Source organism: Nicotiana sylvestris, chromosome 2, assembly GCF_000393655.2.
Source record: "Nicotiana sylvestris chromosome 2, ASM39365v2, whole genome shotgun sequence".
Classification (NCBI taxonomy): domain Eukaryota; kingdom Viridiplantae; phylum Streptophyta; class Magnoliopsida; order Solanales; family Solanaceae; genus Nicotiana; species Nicotiana sylvestris.
Window position 1 is genome coordinate 46396061 of NC_091058.1, and position 22999 is coordinate 46419059.

General features: G+C 36.9%; 2 protein-coding genes across 5 annotated transcripts; one reads left to right on the plus strand and one right to left on the minus strand.

The window, feature by feature from the left end:
• Nucleotides 1-239: 239 nt before the first annotated feature.
• LOC104246319 (BES1/BZR1 homolog protein 4-like) lies at nucleotides 240-4920 on the plus strand. Of its 2 annotated transcripts, XM_009802121.2 has the most exons (3): nucleotides 240-569; nucleotides 3543-4303; nucleotides 4464-4920. In XM_009802121.2, exons 1-3 carry the CDS (start codon nucleotides 354-356, stop codon nucleotides 4465-4467), a joined length of 981 nt encoding a protein of 326 aa, XP_009800423.1. In that variant the 5' UTR covers nucleotides 240-353; the 3' UTR covers nucleotides 4468-4920. The 2 variants fall into 2 exon arrangements, with proteins under 2 accessions (XP_009800423.1, XP_009800424.1); XM_009802122.2 differs by lacking the exon at nucleotides 4464-4920 and having other exon boundaries at nucleotides 256-569; nucleotides 3543-4307.
• Nucleotides 4921-5963: 1043 nt separating this feature from the next.
• LOC104246318 (uncharacterized) lies at nucleotides 5964-11308 on the minus strand. 3 transcript variants are annotated; one of them, XM_070167870.1, is made up of 5 exons: nucleotides 10954-11308; nucleotides 8200-9631; nucleotides 7721-7921; nucleotides 6824-7019; nucleotides 5964-6368 (listed from the first exon to the last, which is right to left on the minus strand). In XM_070167870.1, the coding sequence occupies exons 2-5, from the start codon at nucleotides 9598-9600 to the stop codon at nucleotides 6190-6192; spliced, it is 1977 nt and encodes a 658-aa protein (XP_070023971.1). In that variant the 5' UTR covers nucleotides 9601-9631; nucleotides 10954-11308; the 3' UTR covers nucleotides 5964-6189. The 3 variants fall into 3 exon arrangements, with proteins under 3 accessions (XP_070023971.1, XP_009800421.1, XP_009800422.1); XM_009802119.2 differs by having other exon boundaries at nucleotides 8200-9639; XM_009802120.2 differs by lacking the exon at nucleotides 5964-6368 and having other exon boundaries at nucleotides 6960-7034; nucleotides 8200-9639.
• Nucleotides 11309-22999: the final 11691 nt, after the last annotated feature.

The following is a 22999-nucleotide window of genomic DNA, read 5'->3' on the forward strand; positions in this document are numbered from 1 at the left end:
CCCAGAACGCTGTCGTTTTCGTTTGACTCGATCCCCATATTAAACTTCAAACACTCCCTTTCCTCGCAACTACCCACGAAAAACTACTGTAAAAAGACTCAACACGTGCACCGCCCACATTTACAGGACTTTTAATCAATAAACAAAAATTGTAGTGGCAATTCAGTAATTTTGTTAATATTCAGTGGCAATTGTTAACTCAGCTGCTCATATTTAGCTCAAACACAATGTCCATATTTAGCTCAAACACGTCTTAGCTTCCTCATTTCTACTTCCAGAGCCCGGTTCAGAAACTAAACCGGTAGAGAATTTTTTCCGGTTTTTAAGTCTTCTACTGAACCGGCGGCGTGGTAATGACGTCCGGCACTCGGCTACCGACATGGAAGGAGAGGGAGAACAACAAGCGGAGAGAGCGGCGGCGGAGGGCGATCGCCGCCAAGATCTTCGCCGGATTAAGGATGTACGGTAACTATAAGCTCCCTAAGCACTGTGATAATAACGAGGTATTGAAAGCTCTTTGTAAAGAAGCTGGTTGGATCGTTGAAGATGATGGAACCACTTACCGAAAGGTAAACTCATTTGTACTACAGTATAATTTTTTTTAGATTGGTGATTCAGTCATTTGGATTTTGTAAATTAATTCTTCTTTTAGAGGAAAAGGAAAAAAAAAAATCAAAAAGACGAATTCTTCATAGATTTGTTCTGCTCCAAAGTCAGAGAGTTTTCAGAAAGTCTGAATATTTCACCTAGATGCTCATTTGACTATATAGCCCCTGATGTACTCCCAGGGTCCCACATTTTTCCTTTTGGAATTGATGGGTTGTAAGGACATTTCAGCTGATTTCAGGTTTTTACCAGTCCTTTGATTGCTTGCAGTCCTGAGTTCTGGAGTACTGAATCTGCAGTTTCTTTATGAAGGGTAGTTTAGGAATTTTAAATATTAAGGTCCAATCGTTAATTCACGGAAGTAGAACCCCAAGGCCTTGATGTATCACTATCAGAGTTCAAATCTCACAAATGAAAAAAGTTACTAACTTAGTTCAATTTAGGTGGTGGTGCTTTGTACGGCACGAAGTTTAAGAAAGACATAGAAAACTTTTGAAACTTGTATGCCATGAGATTTATGTGGCTATAAAGCATAGTTTAAAGTTAAATTGTTTTTAAATTATGAAGTTGTCATTCGTTTTGGAATGAAATAAAAAAATAGTGCCACATAAGAGAGAACAGAGCGAGTAGGTTACTTATGGACTATCTGAGTTACAGCATTGTATGGAAGAAAAATTTGTAAGATGCCAAATCCTTGGGTTTTGTTATTGATGTTGGTTCCTTTATCTTTATTTTATATGTATTTATTCTTTATAATTATAGTTGAGGCTGTAGAGCGTGTGGGGAAATCAATTTTGGATGTGATGTGGAGAAAGGCTGATGATGGACTAGGAGGTGAGGGGGTAACGTGTTTGCTGGGATTGCAGTTTAATCATAGAGTTGACATTATAATTGGATATGGACACCCTTTCTCAAAAGTTGTTGGGATGGTAGGGTTACAATTATGTAATATTTTGATGGTGCCGTCATTCTATGTTGTTTATGCCTTTATGGCTTGTTTTGGCAATTGGGTTATGTCCAATTCTTATGGGTATGTTTGGATACTTTTATCATTAACATGTGGGGCTTTAGTGGACATGGTGCCTGAGTCTTGATCAACAGAATGAGAGGGAGGACCAACATAAAATGATTGTTGTAGCTGAAAGTTGAAAATGTGCCATTTGAGAATAACCAAGATGATGAAAAATAGGGTTTTGAATTTTTCAAGTGGGTATCAAATGTAGCCTAAATAAGGAAAACTAGAGGTCGAGCATAGATGTGGTTGGAGCTTGGAAATGAGTTTTGAAAACTTTTATTGATATATGGAGAACGCTTATAATTAGGATTAATGGGGAGCTTTTTTATGTGGGAACAACTATAATTGAACTGATAAATAATTATTAATGGCTACTCAATATGCAATTTCAAAACATTAAATAAGTTCAGAATGTCTCAGTCAATTAGAGAATGTCCTCACTTTCTGGAAATAGACTTGGCTCTTTTTAGACCAACAGAGTATTCTTTATTTCCCTTTAGATAATGTGGATTTGCCCTACTTTGTTACCATTTCAAGCTACTAGGAATTTTTTCTTTGGAAAAAACTGTGCTCATTGAAAATATCAGAATTTACCAATTTGAATACTCGATACCAGGGCCGGATTTAGGGGGGCGCAAGGGGGTTCACCCGAACACCCTTCGCCGAAAAAATACACTATATATATAAAGCAAAATCTGTTTTTTACCTCTATATATTAAGTTTTGAACCCCCTTAACACAATTCAAAAGTGTAATTTAGTGGTCAAGGGGGTTCAAAATCTACATAAGGTCATGAGTTCAATTCCCACTAGATACAAAAAAAAAATTTTGAACCCCCTTCGTGGAGATCCTTCCTCCGCCACTGCTCGATACATGCCAATGTAATAATTCTAGTTTGACAGATGTGTCTTTTAGATTTAGGGGAAGAGTTGAATATTTTAATTGTTTTCTATTAGTTGGAAAGATGTAGGTTCATATGTTAACTCTATCATTTTTGAAGTACAATACAGAAGAGAATTGTGATAGAAATAGCAAAAATTGGGGGCCCCTTAACTGTTATGTTAAACTGAATGTTTTAAAACATTGCTTAAAGGGACACCAATTTGGGAGGATCAAAAAGGAGGGTTTAAATTGCTGAACCACATTTACATCTGTTTGAAACTTTTGGTTGACCTAAACTGGAAGATCTCTTAAAATGTGTATATGTGTAAATGAGCCTAAAGAGGTCACAAATCGAGATGTCGGGTCCTGCATGTAAATGTCGATGGGTTATTTGATAGTCATTTTTTATTGCTACTCGTAGTTATTGTTTTAATTTGGTAGCTGCTGCTTTTTTAGCCCATCTATGCTACTGGTTCTCCTAAAAGATCACTTTCGTATACCTTCTTTGCTAAATCATGAGATAATTTGACCATCCAGTGGGTACCAAGCAGGATGATTCTTTCAATCTATGGCATGTTTTGACTTTGTTTTTGAAGAGTTAAGTTGGTTGGTCAATGGTGTTGTGGAAGTTGGCTACTTACAAATAGCAAGATGTGCACAACCTAAATGTAGGTACTCCTCATTCCATGGCAATTTATGTGTTCATTAAAAGAGCGGAAGCTTCTGATTTAGGGCATCTTCATGCTGCTGATAGATGTGCGCGAATGAGCTATAATATATTAGTCACTTAATTGGTGAATCTGGCCTAAGTAATAACTAAGTTACACTTTCTGGAACTTAAGCAATTGAAGTCATGTTGAAGGGGACGCTTTTACGCTTTAAAAATATCTCGGGACGCCCTTAATCATCTAATCTTTCAAGTCTGCATTTGCAAATGTCAGCTCTCTTTCTGCTATAATAGCTTAATTCTGGTGATGCGCTCACTGTTGACTATTTGATTTGCCCCATTATTGCTGCTTATCATCTGTTCTTTTCTGCAGGGTTGCAAGCCAGTACACCACATGGATATTATTGGTGGTTCGGCATCAGTAAGCCCTTGTTCGTCTTACCAACTGAGCCCTGGTGCTTCGTATAACCCAAGTCCTGCTTCATCATCTATCCCCAGCCCGGTCTCATCCCATTATATTGCCAATGTCCAAAATAATTCTGATCCCAACTCGCTCATTCCTTGGCTTAAGAACCTATCATCTGGCTCATCGCCTTCCTCATCTAACTTTCCCCACCATCTGTGCATTCCTGGAGATTCTGTAAGTGCTCCTGTGACACCACCTTCGAGCTCTCCCACTGCCCGTACTCCTAGGATGAATGATAATTGGGAAAATCCCACGGCCAATTCAACATGGATACAACATCATTATCCCTTCTTGCCCTTCTCAACCCCTCCTAGTCCTGGTGGTCGCCAAACCCCACCAGATTCAGGATGGCTTTCTGGCATTCAAACTCCACAGGATGGGCCTTCATCTCCCACATTCAGCCTTGTCTCAAATCCATTTGGATTTAAGGAGCCACTATCAAATGGAGGGTCTCGAATGTGGACACCTGGGCAAAGTGGGACATGTTCACCTGCAGTTGGAGCTGGTATGGACCAAACAGCTGATATACCAATGTCGGATGTTATCTCAGCAGAGTTCGCATTTGGCAGCAACGTGAAGGGAGTAGTAAAGCCATGGGAAGGAGAAAGAATTCACGAAGAGTGTGTCAGTGATGATCTTGAGCTTACACTTGGGAACTCCAGCACTAGGTAAACTTTCTTATTTGAACCTTTGAAGCAAACACACTTAAGCAACTCTAGCCCCCCCCCCCTCCCCCCTCCATCCCTCTCTTTCTCTCTCTCTCTCTCAAAAGTAAGTCTTCTGCTTAAAAGTAGCTGATTAGTGTTCTTTTGCTGCTTTGCTTTGCAGATAGCAAGTGCGAGTAGAAAGTGAAAATCTATGCTTATATGATCATTGCAAAGTTTGGAAGCTTTTAACTTCTTGTATTGGTCATCCCTCCTGAATGTGGAAGATACTCTGGTTCAGGGAAAACCAGAAAGTCACAAATACTGAGTAGGAACAGCAGTTAATTTTCCTTCTCTTGTTTTCTTCAAGAGGAGATAGCTCATGTGAAGTCTTTTTTTCTTTTTTCTTTTTTTCTTTTGTCCATTGGGGGAACGTTATCGTATTATCTCTAATATTCTCCCCTGTTCTTCTGATTCTTTTCACTTTCAGTGTTGAATTTGTTTGTAGTTACCCTGTTGTAATTGTTCACACGATATAGTAAGTAGCTAGAGTTGACTAACAAGAAACTGTCTTTCTGTACCTTATGTTTATTTGTTTTTTTTCCTCAGTCTTCATTTATAAACAGAGTGATTTTGTTGTAGAGTAGGCTCTACCAGGTTTGTCTAAGTTGCGATAGCGACTAGCGAGAAAATTCAAGGTAAATGCCTTCGTGCATAGCCTTTAATATTTGGAAATCTGAGTCTCCAATTAAAGCAATAAAGGGGGAATCCTAATGACATCTCCAAGGGTTGAACAATGTTGGTTGGAGTTGACAGCTGAGGCTGCCATCAAATTCTTAACAGAACGAAGCATTTAAAATAAACGGAGTTATTCAATGCATGTAATGTTATTTGTCCCTAAGCTTGTGAACCATAGAGATATCGAAAATGCTTACATTTCTTATGGTATATGTTTATCCAGAAAAGCTATCAAGAGTACATCAACTATCAGTAATTAAAATAACATAGAGTTTCTGTTTGTCTGACTCCAAAAAAAAATTAAGACGAATATAGGAGGAACTACAAAATGTAGTATTTTAATATGCTGCATCTTGCTATCATTCATATTGAAGTGATTTTACAAATAACAGAGAGGCAGGTCAACTTACTTGTCATGAGATGGGGCTTATGCTCACAGATCGTAAGTCACAAATTTTTTAATTTTAATAGCTTAAAAATAAAAAAATACATTAAGAAGATAATAAAGTAAAAAAAAAAACAGAAAATATTAGAATCATATAAAGTTCAAAATAAAAAATGTAGAAATATCAACTTAACCATCTAAGCATAATAACGTGTGTATATAGTATACTAAATCACCAAATATTTAATTATCTAAAAAGATAATATTTATTATTGTCCAAGTTATAGTATTTTAAAGAAAATTCAGAAATAAAATACTATAGAACAGAATAACAGATAACCCAAGTGTAAAGCGCACAGGAGCGAGCAAACAACCTAAAACATAACACGAGAAAGAGACGAACCTCTCCCCTATCAAGGAGATAGCTATCTTCTTTAACTTGGCCTTTATGTTACAGTGGAAAATGTGGCAGCAGAACTACCATTGCAAATCAAGAATTGGGGTTACCAGGGATTATTGGATAATTTTCCGAGTACCAGAACAAACGCCACAACACAACTCTTTTCATCCATTTTTTTCCTTCCCAAATTGAATGCCAAATTGCCAATAGATTCAGTGAGCAAGGATACTCTCCCAGCAAAGATAATGATTATATTTACAATTCTTCTTCCATACTGTACAATTAACTATATCTATGCACTCATAATTCACAAAGAATAGCAATAATCAAGCCCCCAAATTTCCAACCCGTAACATTATGTACAACCCTTTAAGACGAATGAGACCTTCAAAGTTTCTGGTATAAATCAGCAAGTGCACGATATAGGGCGGCTGCAGCAGGGGGCCTCGGCAACGAACCAAGGAGAATTTCTGGAGCTTTTAGTGACTGGCTACCATAAAATCTGGAGTTTTCTCGTGTTCGGGTAGTCACAACACTCCCTTGTAGGGAACACCCAACAAAGGCACCTGTACCACAAAAAAAGTAGAACTTCAAACATGAAACATGAAATAAAGATATAACTAGGCCTCGAGAGCAAGCATCGACTTAACTTCCAGGGATAGAAACAGCAGATACAGTCTAAATGGTAAAGACAGTGAGAAAATTGGTTTGAAGTTCACTAACTTCCCTAAACTGTTTTCAAGTTAAATCAACATCAACAATAACTCTATGAATTATTGTAGACTTCAAAACCCATAATTATTCTCCTGATGAGCAAATTTTCCGCAATTTGACTATTCAAAACTTTTCTCCACAGGCAAGAGAGCGGAAAGCTGAGATTAAATTTTTCTGGCCATTAACAATCGCGTGATATAGAAAAGCATAATCACATGCCAACTCTATCATGCAATAACAGAACATACAAATCAAAGTATAACATGGAACAACACATGTGAACTCATAAACACGGTGGACTTGATACCTTTACTGCAGCTGTATGTATAACAAGCAGCATAGCCTCCAGTACCAGCACGAAGATCAGCTTCAGCAGTTCGTCCAATGATCCCAGCAGCAGCACTCACACCAGCTCCAACTGAAAGATGCGCATCACCACCAAAAGTTTTGACAGCATCAGTAGTTCTCAGAACAATAATGAAGTCAGTGAGTTCTCCACCAGCCTACAAAATAGAAATCTGTTTTACAATTTATTGATGATAAGAAGTTCCTATTGAAATAAAAATGATATTTTGATTGACCTCCTTATAAAATTTTACACACTGCCTTCTTGAAGAAACTAAGTTAAAGGAAGAATAGAAAATTTTACTAACTAGAGAACAGACATCTTTCTCCGACATTTAATGCTAAACAGAAATGGCCAGGGCTTAATACGAGGTACCGTGATGAACTGCCAAAGCACCAAGACTATCATGAAAGGAAGACTCTTTGCCATCCCAAATGGGGGTATATACAAATCATCCCAAGATGACATTTGAATTTTCTTAGTTACCTATTGATTATGGATAAGATCCAGAAGCCACTGGGTAACAATTTCCCATGTGGCAATTAATACACTCACCGTCCATGGCAGCCATCTGCAATGCTCATATCTATGATTTCTTCCTAAAATGACGAATGCATCTCGAAATAGACAAGCAAAGTGGCAATTATCCTCAATCCGAAATTAGTTGCCGGCTATATGAATCCTCTATATTCAGACCACGCTATTCAGGTCCGTAATTATCCTTTACTTCATTTAGCAGAAACATAGAAAACTTATGGTCAGTAATTATCCTTTACTTCATTCAGTAGAAATATAGTAAATTTATGGTTGGTAATTATAGTTTACTTCATTTAGCAGAAATATAGTAAATTTATTCACCTGAGCACCCCATCCCACACCAAAGGAAGAAATGGCCGAGGGGGGAGACCATGAACCATCTTCTCTACGGGCAATTATCAATCCGGTTCCAATGTTGTAGGTGACCATCACTCCAACTTTCACAACTGTAAGTATGGCAAGACCTCTTGCATTCTGTAGAATAGCTTCTGGAATTTTCTTCTCAGAACTCAACAAACCAATCTGAAATTTGTTGTTCGGAATATTTCAGGAAGCCAATATTCATCATAAGATATCAGGAAACTAAATAAAAAAGATATCAATGCTTGCTCCTTAATTTTTTTTATATATAAGATGCATACCAGTAGAACTCCAAATGGTGGATTAGAGGCTAGAAGGTTAAATAGTACAATAATACAGCAATTGGTTTCTTCATAATCAGATATTTAGCAGGAGTATTTTAGTATAAGTAAACATATAAAAGATGCAGCATTTAATATATAAGAAACAGAACTCCATACCCTTTCATAGCCCCGAATAGTATTAGTGGCCTTGTAAATTTCGTGTTCCATTGACTGTCCCCACGGGAAGTTTACCCAAGATCGCAATGTGCTCAGGTCAGTAAGGTCATGGGTTGGCAACTGAGCAGCACGGCTTACTCGATCCATTAGGTATGGCTGCACGGACTCAAGACGCACACAACATACATCACATACTCGTTGCGGTTCCCCAGTGCGAAATTTTTCAGGGAGCAAACTCTTTCCTTTAGTACATTCATTGCAAAATATTCCGCCACAAAATCGACAATGATGCCTGCTGCACATGATAGGGTGGAACCGCACACTACATAACATACAAGAGGAAGATGCACTGTCAGGCAACCATTTGGGAGGATCTGCCTCAAGAATTTCCTGGGCATTACCAAAATTAGCTTCTGTGAGGGTTTGAGCCATCTCTTTCCAAGCCTGCTCAATGAGATGGCTTGATATCCACGCCATGTTACCAATATCACCAGATGCAAGAGATTGCACTTTCCCTCGGGCTGCAAGCAACATATCGACCACCACATCCCACATGGTCAACTCCTTGTCTTCCCCCATGCACTGATTCCAATCTGTGTCACCATCAGGAAGGTATCCCCCGTTTGAGCAGAACCCTCTATTCCACTCTTCATGCTCACTCTCTGACATAGGAGGAACTGATACAGGAATCCAAGCTCCAGTTTCACCAAACAGTGGTGAATCATAGCAGAAATATCTTCCTTGATTTTGGTGGCACGTACTTTCTTCTACCATTTGAGATGACTGTGTTTCACATTCTCTATTTTCAGTTAATTGTGGGTATAGAGAATTTCTTATTGCATCACTTTCGTTGGTCTGTTGAATTAAATCAACATTAGAGACTTTAGCTTTAACCATATCCTTACTAGTGTGTGCCCCCTTCTCATAGTTTTCTTCTGTGCACAAAGGTGAATCATGATCAGTCTCTTGCTTTCCAGCCACTGGCTTGCCCGTGATATAACTCTTGTTGTTGTTTATGTGATCTGCATTTTGATCAGATGTTTCAGTACCACATTTTCCTATTTTATTCCAATTGCTGCTAATAATCTTCTCAGAAAACTTCCAGATATTGTTCTGTCTCAGGGTTAGAGAATCTTCTTCAAATTCCCCTTTCGAGCAGTCCATATGATACCTTTCACTAGCTTCTCGAGTGTCTTGAAATGACCGTTTACTGAAAAGTTCCTGTGTTGCTTCACGTGTGGTTTGGACAGAGAAGTTGGCAACAAGTTCTTCTGCTCGATTATCTAGACGGCTTGTCAAATTTGTGTTCTCAGGAATTTCATCCTTTAGGTGTACAGCTAGTCTGTCATATTCTTCATGCTTACCCATTTTCACAACATTTGAACCAATGACTGGATCCATATCATCCAGGCCTCTGTTATCTCCAAACTTACTACAGTCCTATCACCAAAAAACATGATAAGTGTGTATTCTCATGTCAAACTTAAATTTTTTACTTGCACTTAGAAATTACTGCAACTCTTTACCTACGTGAATAAATAAATAACAGGATAACTTTAGAAGAGAAAACAGAGTAACTACCAACAAGCAGCAAATATCTGTGCTATTTGCTTCACATAGCAAAAGAAATAGATCAGGACAATTTGAAATGGAATATACCAATGGAGGAGACAAGTGAGTAGCAACTATCATCATATAACTAACACTCCTTATGCATGACTATTAGCAGGCTTTTTGCTGAAGAAAAATTTCTCAACTGCATACTTTGAGATAGTTCCAAGTGCTGGAAAGTTCAGTAAATAAAGCAAACAAGTTCTTTCCTTACAGCGAGGAAGTTATCACACCCAAAGCAGCAGATATAGGCTGAAATTCTGAACATAAATTCTAATTTTGACCACAAGAATCTAGTTATTCAATTTGAGAAACTTTTGATGATGCTTACTTACATACAGTAAACAAGATTTAATATATGAGCCGGGATCACAACTTAAACTTACTTTCGTGATTAAAGAAATGCTAGAAGTCAGTTCTTTTACCATAATAAGAGATAGATAAGTTCTAGCAGCAAAGTATTCATCATCAACAACTACTTTTACTTCTTATGAGTGTCAGTTATCATCTATACTTCTGATTCAAAAAATTTCAATCACCCCCGAATCCCCCCCCCCCCCACACACAAAAAAAAGTAGCAACGTAACTAAGATGATGACTACTTAACACCTCATTTTAGCTGCCAGTTTACTCTCCACAGATGATCGCACCCCTAAATCCTCAATTATTTCCTTCAAATAAATTAAAACCTCAAAACAATAACTTCTCAGATAAATCTTTCTCTATCTCTTATTTTATTTTTTACTGTATTGTTTTTTTTTTATATAGGCTAATCTCCATACAAATGATATCGCATAACAAAATCCCCTTTTTTCTCATTAAGATGGGTATTACTTCACTAAATACCCCGATGGATTTCCATCAGATATTCTCAACAACAAATTCAACAACTAACCATGAATAAAATTTTCGAAACACCAACAATTTTACTAATAAAGACAATAACATAATGCAGTTGAAGCAAAACCCAAAACTTGGCACCAACGAAAAACCAGAAAAATTGACTAAAAAGCTGCTCAAATAGATTTCGTTACTTCTGATAAAGTCAACGAATTAGAACAGCAAAACATATTCAGCCAATCAAAAAATCAATCAATTAATATGGGGGAATATAAAAAGGAGAAGACTTGAAGAGAGAATTACCGATTGAAGAAGTGGTTTTGAAACCCTAGAATAAGCTCCTTCAGTAGCAGATGAGAGCTTTGAATTAGAATCCGAATTGTGATGTGGCTCCATTATTTAAGCATCGTTTGGTGGGATTTTTAATTTCTGTACCGCACAATCAATATATATCGTTTTTTTTAATTATTATCTTCTTTCCTACCGACCAGTAAATATCAGAATTTAGAGGAGGAAGATCAAATTTAAAAGGAAGCAACCAAAGAGAGAATATATAGGGAGAGAAGCAGAAAAAGGGGTCTGATTGATTAGATGAATGAACAGTCGTCTTATGATGAGATTGCCATGAACGGTGAACCTCCTGACGTATCCTTGAGGATCTCCCTAATTTCACGATTTTGTTGCTTTATTATTTGGAAATTATTTTAATACTACTCCCTGTTGTACGTGAACTTATTTTCTTTATGGTCCCGTGCAAAAATATGACTCATTATTAAATTTAAAAATAATTTAGCTTGAATATAATCTATATCTTCTATATTATATTAAAAGGAGGGTAGTGAATTATGAGGTTAAGCCAAGTGGCATGTTGAGAAAATATCACTTGACACTTTTAAGACAACATTAAAAATTTGAATTATAAATGGAAACATAATTAATGAAAGTAGTAGTCCAACCTTTTTCTAAGTAATGGGGAAGAGGACCTAAACGTGTCACTGAAAGACTCTACTGAGACAAAGATGGATTGTCAAGAACGTAGAGAAAGTAGGATGGACAGTTGGTCAGATCTAGTATGGATCGTACATGGACGGTAGTTAGAGTCGGTGGCTCTCCCAAATACATGGCTTACATACCCATCTCAACATTCTTGCAAAACAATCGAATCGAGGGTTCGAAGGTTGGCCGCTCAGTGCCACTATTGGTACGAGTTGTAAGGAGTCTAGGTCTCGAGTCAAGTTGGGGCGTCATTTCATTCTCGTAACGGGAATGAGTGCACCGCAAGACCAAACAAGTTGCTCCCTCGGCTCGCAGCGGCGACATCTATCTTTAAGTCATTTCCTAAGTTTCTATTCATCCTCCTCCAACTCAAGGCTTCTCTTCTCCTAGGAATCCTAACTTGGTATGCAAGCTCAAGAAAGCAATTTATGTTACGGCCTCCAGCAAGCTAAAACAGACACCAAGAGCTTGGTTTGAAAGGTTTTCTCCCATTTGCCGAGTCGAGCTATCACCCCGATTGGAATAGATATACACAACCCCTCTACCCCCTACTCTAGTCAGCTTTCTATCTCTTTCTCCAACCTTCGATGATCCTCCTGCAGGCAAATCATCGAAGAATATTTTCTGTAAGTTGGATTTCATTCTTTAACTAATCGAAGGCAATTAGTTATTGATTTAAACAAAAAATGTTCTCTTTTTAATGATCAAAATAGAATCTTTTGGAGGTACAAATAAAGAGATGCAATTTTCATTAAGCAAACCAGTATATTATAACTATTGGTATCTTTAATTAAATTTTGTGTATAACTCAGTTATGGTAGGTATTCTTTTTTGAGAAAGAACCAACTAAAATTTCGTTTTGTATCTTACACATTAATTTTAAGTTGAAATAATAATTCTTTATTTAGTACAAACTTTGTATCTGACCTTATTTGTGAACAATATACATTATTATAAGTATCATATACATTACTACAAGTATATTTAATTAAATTTTGTGTATAATTCAGTTATGGTAGATATCCTTTTTTGAGAAAGAAATTGACTAAAATTTCGTTTTGTATCTTACACATTAATTTTAAGTTGAAATAATAATTCTTTATTTAGTGCAAACTTTATATCTGACCTTATTTGTGAATAATATACATTACTATAAGTATCTTTAATTAAATTTTGTGTATAATTCAGTTATGATATGTATTCTTTTTTAAGAAAGAATTAATTAAATAAACATTTTGTATCTTACATCTATATTATATTGAAGGGAATATTATTAAAAATGAACAAGAAAACAAAGGAAAAAGACAAGAAAAATTAAAGCTTGGTGGTTAACAAATTTTAATTAACACAAAAAAACGAAGGTTGAAAATTCAAAAAAGCCCAAAGCTAAAAAAGAAGATTTGTATCATTTCTTGAGCTCACTCGCTCTTACACATTGATTTATACATACCTTTTTAAAAACTAGGATTTCAGATACCTACGATAGTCTTTCCTTAGAAATCTTTATTTAAGCAACTTTTGCTTAGGTTTGGCTTCTCTACATTGCTTAGGGTTTAGTTTCAGCAAAAACTACTGTAAGCATGTGATTTTTGCCCTATATGAGAATTACTCCCAAAAAAATCAAAATAAAACGATTTTTTCCTTGGTGTGCAATTTTTGAATTTTTGTGGTATTTTTGTGTAATTATTTGTATATTTGTCTGCGCATATTTATTTGTTAAATTAATAAAAAATACAAAAATATATCGCATTTTTCATGTAGGATTTAATTCTACAGTTGTTAGTAATTAAGTTTGTTTTACAAAAATGAAAATTACAAAAATAGACATCTTTCACATTTTTAGCATTTAATGTCCAATTGTACAATTTTATGCTTAATTATTACTTAATTATGTGTTAATTGTTATTGAGAGTTAATTTGCGCTTTTATAAATTAATTTAGTTCTATATGATAGTTTATGGATTTTTAGAATTTAGTTTTAGAAAAATAAAAGAAGAAAAGAGAGCAAAAAATAAAGAAAATCGGAATTGGACCTCTTCTTCAAATTCAAGCCACAGGCCCAAAAAATACCCAATCTTCCCAAATGACCCAGTCCATCTCGAACTGGGTCGACCCAGTCCATAGCCCAAAGAGACCCAAACCCCCTTTTTCTTTCATTTTTCATAAAACAAAACAAAACAAAAAAAACCAAGAAAACCCTAAAAACACTACCTACCCGCCCCCCTCTCTATCTTCTTCTCCAAAAAAAAGCTCCAAACCCCACCTCCCATGGCTGCCCTTTACCCTCCATTCTCACGTCCAAACGACCTCACTTCTTATTCTTCATCTTGAACTCCCTTCACCATTGTTAAACAACAACAAATCCGACCACAACACAAACACACACACACCCAAAACTCGCCGGAAGTCGTTGAACTTCCATAGCCACGCCAAGCGACCCCGCTGCCATTGCTTCATCTCTTTCGTCAAGCTCGAAGCTTGCTTGACATCCATGGTTGTTGCTACGTCCAGTCGTCGACGACGAACAGCTCGTTGACCTTGACCTTCTCCAAACAGACCCAACTGCTTCACCACTCAGCTTCATTTCCTCGTCGCTGTTGCTTCCTCGTCGCTGCTGCTGCCCGCGTCCAGCTACGACGAGCAGCCATGGCTGCTCCAAGCAGTGTTGCTGCTTCTCTTCTTTCTACCATGGTTGCTGCTGTTTCTTCCACCCTCGTCGTCGCTCAATGCCTCGCCATGCTTCAGTTCCCTCGTCGCCTTCACGCTTCTGCTTCCTGCTGCCTCTGCGTCGACCAAACGACCAGCTGCTACTGCCTCACCAAAGTTTATGCTGCTTCATCTTCTTCGTTCTTCGTCATTGTTCTAGACCGGTTAGTTGGTTTAAGTTTCAATTTTGTCCATATTTTTGTTTGATATTTTTCAGATCCAAAATCGATAAATGATTTAATTCTTGTTTTGTTTGTTCATCGTTGAAATAATTTTCTAGTTTGTTCATATGTTTTGTTGATTTAATTTTCAGATTCAAATGGAACTTTGATTAATTAGTTTTTCAGTTTATTTCATGTGCTTTATTTTGTATTTTTGTAGAAGAAATTGTTAGTTTAATTTTAATATTGTTAGATTTAGTTTAAATCATTTGAATCCGTCATGTTTGTTATTTAATATGGATCTAATGCATGTTTATTCTTTGTTTGAAGTTCATCCAGTAATTTAATGTGAGTTTATGTTTTGGTTTTTGATTTGTTGATTTAGTTTGTTAATATTGTTGTTTCCTTGCTCATCAATTTTTGGTCTAAGTTAACCAGGATTGGTTCCCAATATGGTTAATTTATGCACATTAATTTGATGTTGTTCAATTTGTGTTCATGTGATTTGTTGTTGAATTGGTTCAGAAATCGTGTTCATGTGATTTGTTGTTTGAATTTGTGTAGAAATTGGTGTTCATGTGATTTGTTGTTCGAATTTGTGTAGAAATTGGTCATATTGGCTATATTTTGGTTGAGTTTGATTAATTGATTGGTTATAGCTGATGGGGGTAGTTTGGTAAATTGCAGTACGTTCAGGGGTAAAATGGTAATTGCAATAAGGTCGGAGGGGTAGTTTAGGAATTGTACATTTTGTAATTCTTTATGTTAAGCATGGGGGACAAAATGTAATGGGGTGTGGGTGATATAATTGTTTATGTTAGGCATGGGGGACAAGAGGTAATGGGTTGGGGTTTGATATATTTATTTAATGTAGTGTGGGACAAAACATTAGGTAGTGGATTTAAAAGGGGATGAGTGGGAAGATAATGGGTTTGATAGTAGAAAGTGGTTGATTTATTAATTGATTAAAGGGTTTTGGGATGTGATATAAATAAAAGAACTTGATCAGATTTTTGGGGGACACAGATAGAAAAAAAAAGAGCACAAATAATAAAAGAGGAGAATACACAAGAAAAGGAGAGAATACAGAAAACAGAGAGACAGAATAAAAAGAGAGGACAGAATACAGAAGAAAATTTTAAGAGAGAGAAAATTCCGAAAAATACTAAGACTTCAGAAAATAAAAAGAAAAACATTCTGGAAATTCAAAAGAAGAATAGTATACACCTGATATACAATCCAAATATTCTGATATACGGATTCAGAAATTAAGGGTTAAACACTAACTAGTCTTTCAAAATCTGAAAAGATTCCCTTTGCTTCTGTCCGTTGATTGTTGTTGGTGTTTCTGGATTTTTGTCTTGATTTTAAAATCTGTCACTAAGTTTCTCGTTGCTGGTTGTTACTGGTTGTCTGGGGTTGCTGTTGTTGTATGCTACTGAATTTCTGCTGATCTCCCTTTTCTTTTGCTTCCAATATCAGGTACACAACTGACACGCTGATTACTGTAAACTGAAACAGGAAGCATGAATACGAAAATGAAGAGTTGAAGTTCTAAATTTATTTTAATTATATTCTGAATTTTATTTGTATATATAAATTATTTAGCTTACAAAAATCAGAATCATGTAGCTATTTAATATATGTAGTAGAACATCTGACAATAGCTTAACGGATGAACTATCTATATATATTGCCTAAAAAATAAATAAATGGTGTAGTAACTCCGTCTAGTTAAAAAATCAAACGAATAGGCCATTTAGGAACTTGGTAGGAATATTGTTTAGTTAAATATTATTGGTTAATTTCAGCATGTAAATAAATTAAGACATTTTCTCTTTTATTTTGTAGAGACAAATTTAATAGAGAAAAATGTAGGCATTTAGGATTGTCTTTTAAAAATAAATGAGATGAGCCTCGCCCAATAAAACGCACTAATTGTGGGCCCCTCAATAAATGTTTAATTAAATATTTAGAATTTGGGATGGACTGTTTAGTGAATTTCACTGCCTTCCCCAAAGATAATAACACGTTAGACTCTTTAGACGCGATTCAATTAAATTAATTTTCTTAAACTCGGGTGCACATTTATGTGACCCAAATCCAAATCTCAACGGAGTCAAAGTGTGTCGAGAACCGCGGGTACATTGATTGTGATGCGGTTCGAGATACATTTTCACAACGTTGCAATTCCCTGTAAAATAATAATAATAATAATTATGAAAGCGGTAAAAAGTTAAAATTTGCACATAAGTTCATATTTGTATAAAATCAGATAATCAAGCCGAATATGACAGTTGAGCGACCGTGCTAGAACCACGGAACTCGGGAATGCCTAACACCTTCTCCCGGGTTAACAGAATTCCTTATCCGGATTTCTGGTACGCAGACTGTAATATGGAGTCATTCTTTTCCTCGATTCGGGATTAAAATTGGTGACTTGGGACACCCTAAATCTCCCAAGTGGCGACTCTGAAATAAATAAATAAATCCCGTTTCGATTTTCCGTTAATTGGAAAAAACTCCCTTGTACTCTCGCGGGGGCGGAAAAAGGAGGTGTGACAGCTCTGGCAACTCTGCTGGGGAATTGGTAACCCAGAACCACTGGTTCAGGGTTAGAAATTCGAGCTTAGATAAATTGTTATATTTGGCTTTATCTGATTTTTACATGTTTTGAGCCTAATGTGCTAAATGCTGCTTTTACCGCTTTGATATTATCTGAACTGTATATAAATTGTGCCGAAACCTTTCTCTTCTTACCTCCGGGGATGTGCTTACTGGTTGAGACTCCCTATTCTGTTAGTGTCATACCCTAAATAAAAGAGGCTCGGAAAGTTTCTAAGCCGGCTGGCCTTTTGGTTCCCGGAAAGGAGCTCCTTCCTCAACTCGAGTTGTCCGCTCGGGTACACTGTCTAGAACACCGACCCAGGTTTTGAACATAGAATAACGTGACTTCATGCCGGATCCCTAGTAGGAACGCTTATTTGCATCACGTTGCATTTGACTTAGGGGACTCAACACAGGGGTTGGGTCCGTCTAGGACTAGCAACCTGATATGAAAAGACCATCCTGATGCATCCTATTTGTTTTCCGTGCATTTATTTGTCTCGCGCCCGCATGCTGACCGGTGTTTGAATATCAAGAATATTGTGAAATTGAAAAAAAAAGGAAATAGCGGTTAGGGAGTTAATTATTTATTTTTGGAAAAACCAATGCCCAAATAGCATCGAACTCTGCCGAAATTTTGTGAAAATAATCATAAAAAATGTTGTATTAATTTGTTTTACTAAAAGCAAAGGAAAAATAGAAAACAAAATGTTGTTCTGTCTCGTTTTCAAAAAATAGAAAAAAAGAAAGAAAATAGTTTGTTCTGTTATGGGAAAAGAAAAAAATCTTGATTTTTGTTTCAAAATAGTTTATTTTCCAATGGAAGCGAAAATATGTTATTATTTAAAATAGTTTTTATTTTATTTTATTCATTTATTTTGCTTAAAATTAAAAAAAATGTCGTGTTTTAAAATAGTTTGTTTAATTGCCCGAACTACGCGGGTTTGATTCTCACCGGATGTGAGATACGTAGGAAACCCTCATCGGGTCCAACCCCACCTTTTGCTAAAATAACCAAAAACAAATAAATAATAAATAAAAAACATGTCAAAATTTTAAAAAGGGTCATAAATAAGTCGAGTGATGCTGTTTTGTCAAAAATAGCCGAATGTTCCCGAAAGGGACGCCGGAAGGCTGACTTTGCATAAACAGCCGCTTTTTGGGTCATGTTTAAGATTTGGTCCAGTTGACCCCCACAACCTTAAAAATCTTCGTCCCCGAGGCGTTGAAAGGCCGTGTTTGCAATGTTGAGTTTTCTTTTTTTGAAAAATGATAAAAAGAGTCATAAATAAGTCAGGGTGATGTTGTTTTTGTCAAAAATAGCCGAATGTTCCCGAAAGGGACGCCGGAAGGCTGACTTTGCATAAACAGCCACCTTTTGGGTCATGTTTAGGATTTTGGTCCAGTTGACCCACACAGCCTTAAAAATCTTCGTCCCCGAGGCGCTGAAGGGCCGTGTTTGCAACACCACGTTTTCATTGTGATTTGAAAAAAAAACAAAGAGTCAGCGGTCAGGTGAATACCGTTTGAATTTTTAGTCAAAAATAAGTCGAGCCAGCTTCGGCCGCGTCTTAAACCGTTCTTGCCGAAATAGCCTTAGAGTATCTTTCAGTTGTCGAAAGGCTATTTTCGTAAAAGAACGGACAAGTTTGTAAAGTGTCATAAAATAATCCTCCCCGGCCTCAAATTTCATGTGAAATTTGGAAGGGACCACATTTGCAAAAATAACTGTTTGATTGCATTTGTCAAACGGAGAAAGGGAGCTGGCCTTTTGTTTTTAAGTTTATAAATCTTTTGATTAGAATATGTGGGTTGTTTGATTTTCAAGTTTGTAGGTCACATTTCAACCTTTGAAACTCAGTTTGTTTTATTATGAAAATTGAAAAAAAAATTATTTACTATTGTGTATCTTTTATTGGTCCGAACTACGCAAGGTCTGATTCATGTGGGGTCATGATACGTAGGCAATCTCCATAAGATTCGACCACAACAAAAAAAATGGAAAAAAATGGAAAAAAATGAAAAACAAAAGAAAATGAAAAAAAAATCAAAAAAAAAAATCAAAAAAGAAAAAAAAAAGAAAAAAGAAAAAAAAGATGTTGTTAATAATGAGGACCGACTGAGTCCATTCTAACCTGTTTTGCTTTGAATCACAAAGAAAGTTAGGTGGTTGGTTTGAGGTAAGCCGAAAATACAAGATCCAAAAGCACACTTTGCGGGGATCAGGCCTGATGACAGAAGCATTCGAGTCCTATTGGGAACTTGTTGACTAAGGTTGATGATATTGAAGTTGGTAATGGTCTTGGCAGTATTGATGCGAAGCTCAGTGGCTAAGATGCCAGTTTTGATAAAGTGGGAGGATGCTCCGTTCCTTGGTTAGCAAGAGAGAAGCTTATGGTGGCTTATTTTGTTGTCATTTCTATTGGTCAAGTTATTAGGATTGTAATTCGGATATTGTCTTGTGTCAAACTGTCTTATCTTTCCATTTTGTCATAGCGGTTTGTTTAAGTTTGTCCAGGTTATTTTAGGATTTTATTCTGATTTGTTTTTGTTTGTTTTGTTATTCAAACCATTTCACCGGTAGTCTAATGCAAAATTCGGTCTTTTATTATTTCTAGTCATCTTTTTGTTTAGTCCTTTTATCATTTTTTCAGCGCCAATTCAAGTGACATGACATGCGCACACAGTTTGGGCCTAGTCTTTAAAGTTAATCATAAAACCCTGAAAAATAAGGACGGTTTGAGAATATTCAGAGCTCGAGTCATGTGGAACTAGGGCAAGTTAAACACAAAGAAAACTGTTTAAAAGCAAGATTCGCCAAATTGGCATGAGGGCCGTTCATGATAATAAGAGTGAGAGTGTCGCCCAACGGTGCTTTAGAAATGACAAATGAAAAGCAAATGTTGAATATAATTGTCAAGTCCAGCACCATCAGAAGAGACTATAAAACTATGTTCAATTGTGTTGTTTTCACTTGGCATGTTTTAAAGACCGGAATGACGAAGGCGTTTCGTTCTGCTACCTAAACACTTTATCCTTCGTTACCCCTTTTGAGCCTTGTGTATTTTCTTCTTTCATACCCCTCGTTCGGAATCATTAGCAACGACTAGAAAACACAAGCATGGCAGGTAAAGAAAAAGAAAAAGAGAAAAGAAAAATGATAACAAAAAAACAAAAGAAAGTCAGAAGAAAACAGAGGAATTGGGAACTACGTTTGACCTGATTCCTCAAAGAGGATACGTAGGTGCTTCACGGCTCGGTCATAGGGTGCATAGTGTGCATGGTGTGCATGGTGTAATAAAAAGTAAAATAATAATAATAATAATAAATAAATAATCCCCAAGCAAGAAACTGGGGCAAGGGTTGCGCTTGTTGTAAACAAATGTGATTTCGAAGGTTGTAATTTTGAACCCCAAATTTATTTTGTTTTTTGAGCCTTTAATACCCTTTCTTTCTAGCCTATCCAAAACCCACATTACGGTCCAAAGAAAGACCTTCTGATCAGTCTTCAAAAGATGCCAAGTCAGACAAATGAGAGTCTTACGGGTGAACATAACCTTCTGTTCCACAGCAGAAAGGACTCTAATCTCCAGCAGAGAGAGTCATACCGACAACACTCCAAATCCCCAGCTGGAAAGTGATATAAATGAGAAAGTCTTATCGGTGAAAATCTTTACGGACACCGTAAGGAGATGAAAGCTGAGAGAAAAACCAAAATGAGAGAGGCTTGATAGTGAAAACCCTTCGGCCACTACAAGTCGAATAAAATTGAGAATCGGATGGGGAATTTCCAATTGAAGGTCTTGAAAGACGATTGACGGCGGAGGATAGGCCACATGTGCATGTCATGACCATTAGAGTCGGTATCTGCGTTTGATAGGTTTTTATTTATAGTTTCTTTTGTTAAAGTATCATCTTTTTCCTTTGTCTTTTATTCAGTTCCCCTTTTGTTTATCTTTCTCCTTTCATAGAAAAATTCCCCAGTAGAGTCTGTTTGGTCAGAACAAGTGAGAAATGACTTCAAAATCTGCCATCAGCTTTCCAATTATACAAGATGAGATCTGACTAATACATCCAAGTGGTATATTCAGCAAGGAACAAGCGCGATGCCAGTGTCAAAAAAGATATCTCCAGCAAAAGAAGATTGACAAAAGGATCAACGAGTGTCAAGAGGGATATCCAGCCGAAATCAAAGGTTATTAAACCGCAAGGCTGAGGCCCGTGGACAAAGCAAGGAGAGCAGTGAGCATTGATTTGGGAAATTCATACTAGACTAAAAGGTCAGTGAAATGCAAGTTTCCGAGCTATGCCACGAAAGAAGAGGGATATCCCCAGCAGAAAGGGATTATCCCCAACAAATAATATCATCTCCAACAAGTTTTGGAACGTAGAGCAGGTAAAGGAAATGGCATTGATGACAAAAATGCATGCCACAAAAAAGATTATCAAACTGGGGCAGAAAATTTTCCTTTCATTTAGAAAATTTTCTGGAAGTCAGGTACCCATTCGGGGAAGAATAAAGATAACACCAGTCTCAAGGGAAATGGTCTTTGAACCAGTGTTGCCCCAACATAATAAGTTTCAATGGAGGAAGTTGTTCCCCAGCAGACATAACAAAGGGATGGCACTTGTGCTCAGAAAAGCAAAAGGCCAGTATCATTCCCAACAGCCTTCCAAAGAGTGAAGCACTAGTTCTGAAGGAATCAGAATCCCCCAGCAGTGTTATCCTCGACAGCGTTATCCCCAGCTGATAACATTTTATCCCCTAACAGGTAAGTAAATAATTCCCCAACAGGGTTATCCCCAGCAGTTTCGAGGAGTCCAACACAAGTTTGGTGAAAATCGGTATCCTCGGCGGTTCCTTTCGGGGAAAGGCAAAATGAGTCTTAAGGGAGGTAGTCTTCGAAGGAAGAAGCTATGCAAAAAAAAAGGAGAAAAATGCTAAAAAAAAAAAGAAAAAAAAAGAAAAAAAAGAGAAAAAAAAAGAGAAAAAAGAAGCAAAAAAAAAAAAAGGGAGTAGTTTGCAGAGGAATGAAACATCCTACTTAAAAGGAAGTAATTTTGGAAGGAGTAAGATAACATATTTACTCAGTAGAGTTATCCTCGGCAGTGTTATCCCCAGCAGGGTTACTCAGCAGTTCGCAGTGTTATCCCCAGCGGACCATCGAGATGTAGAAGCATCCTCGACAGAGTTTCGACCAAGTTTCAAGAGGGTCGGACAACCCAGAGTGGGTAAGGGAGAAAAGGAAAATTCATCCCCAGCAAAATAATCCCCAGCAGTTTCGAGGGAAGACAATACAAGTAAGTAAATAATTCAGGAATAAGGAAACGGTTTACCCATAAGAGAGACACCTCCTAAGTTTGTTTTACCCATAGGAGACGCATTTCCTCCTAAGTTTGTTTTTACCCATAGGAGAGGCATTTCCTCCTAAGTTTAATTTTACCCATAGGAGAGGCATTTCCTCCTAAGTTTGTTTTTTTACCCATAGGAGATGCATTTCCTCCTAAGTTTGTTTTTACCCATAGGAGAGGCATTTCCTCCTAAGTTTGTTTTTACCCATAGGAGAGGCATTTCCTCCTAAGTTTAATTTCACCCATAGGAGAGGCATTTCCTCCTAAAGTTTAGTTTTACCCATAGGAGAGACATTTCCTCCTAAGTTTGTTTTTTTACCCATAGGAGATGCATTTCCTCCTAAGTTTGTTTTTACCCATAGGAGAGACATTTCCTCCTAAGTTTGTTTTTACCCATAGGAGAGGCATTTCCTCCTAAGTTTAGTTTCACCCATAGGAGAGGCATTTCCTCCTAAGTTTTTTTTACCCATAGGAGATGCATTTCCTCCTAAGTTGTTGTTGAAATCTGGAGCCCGCCTGAAGAGAGG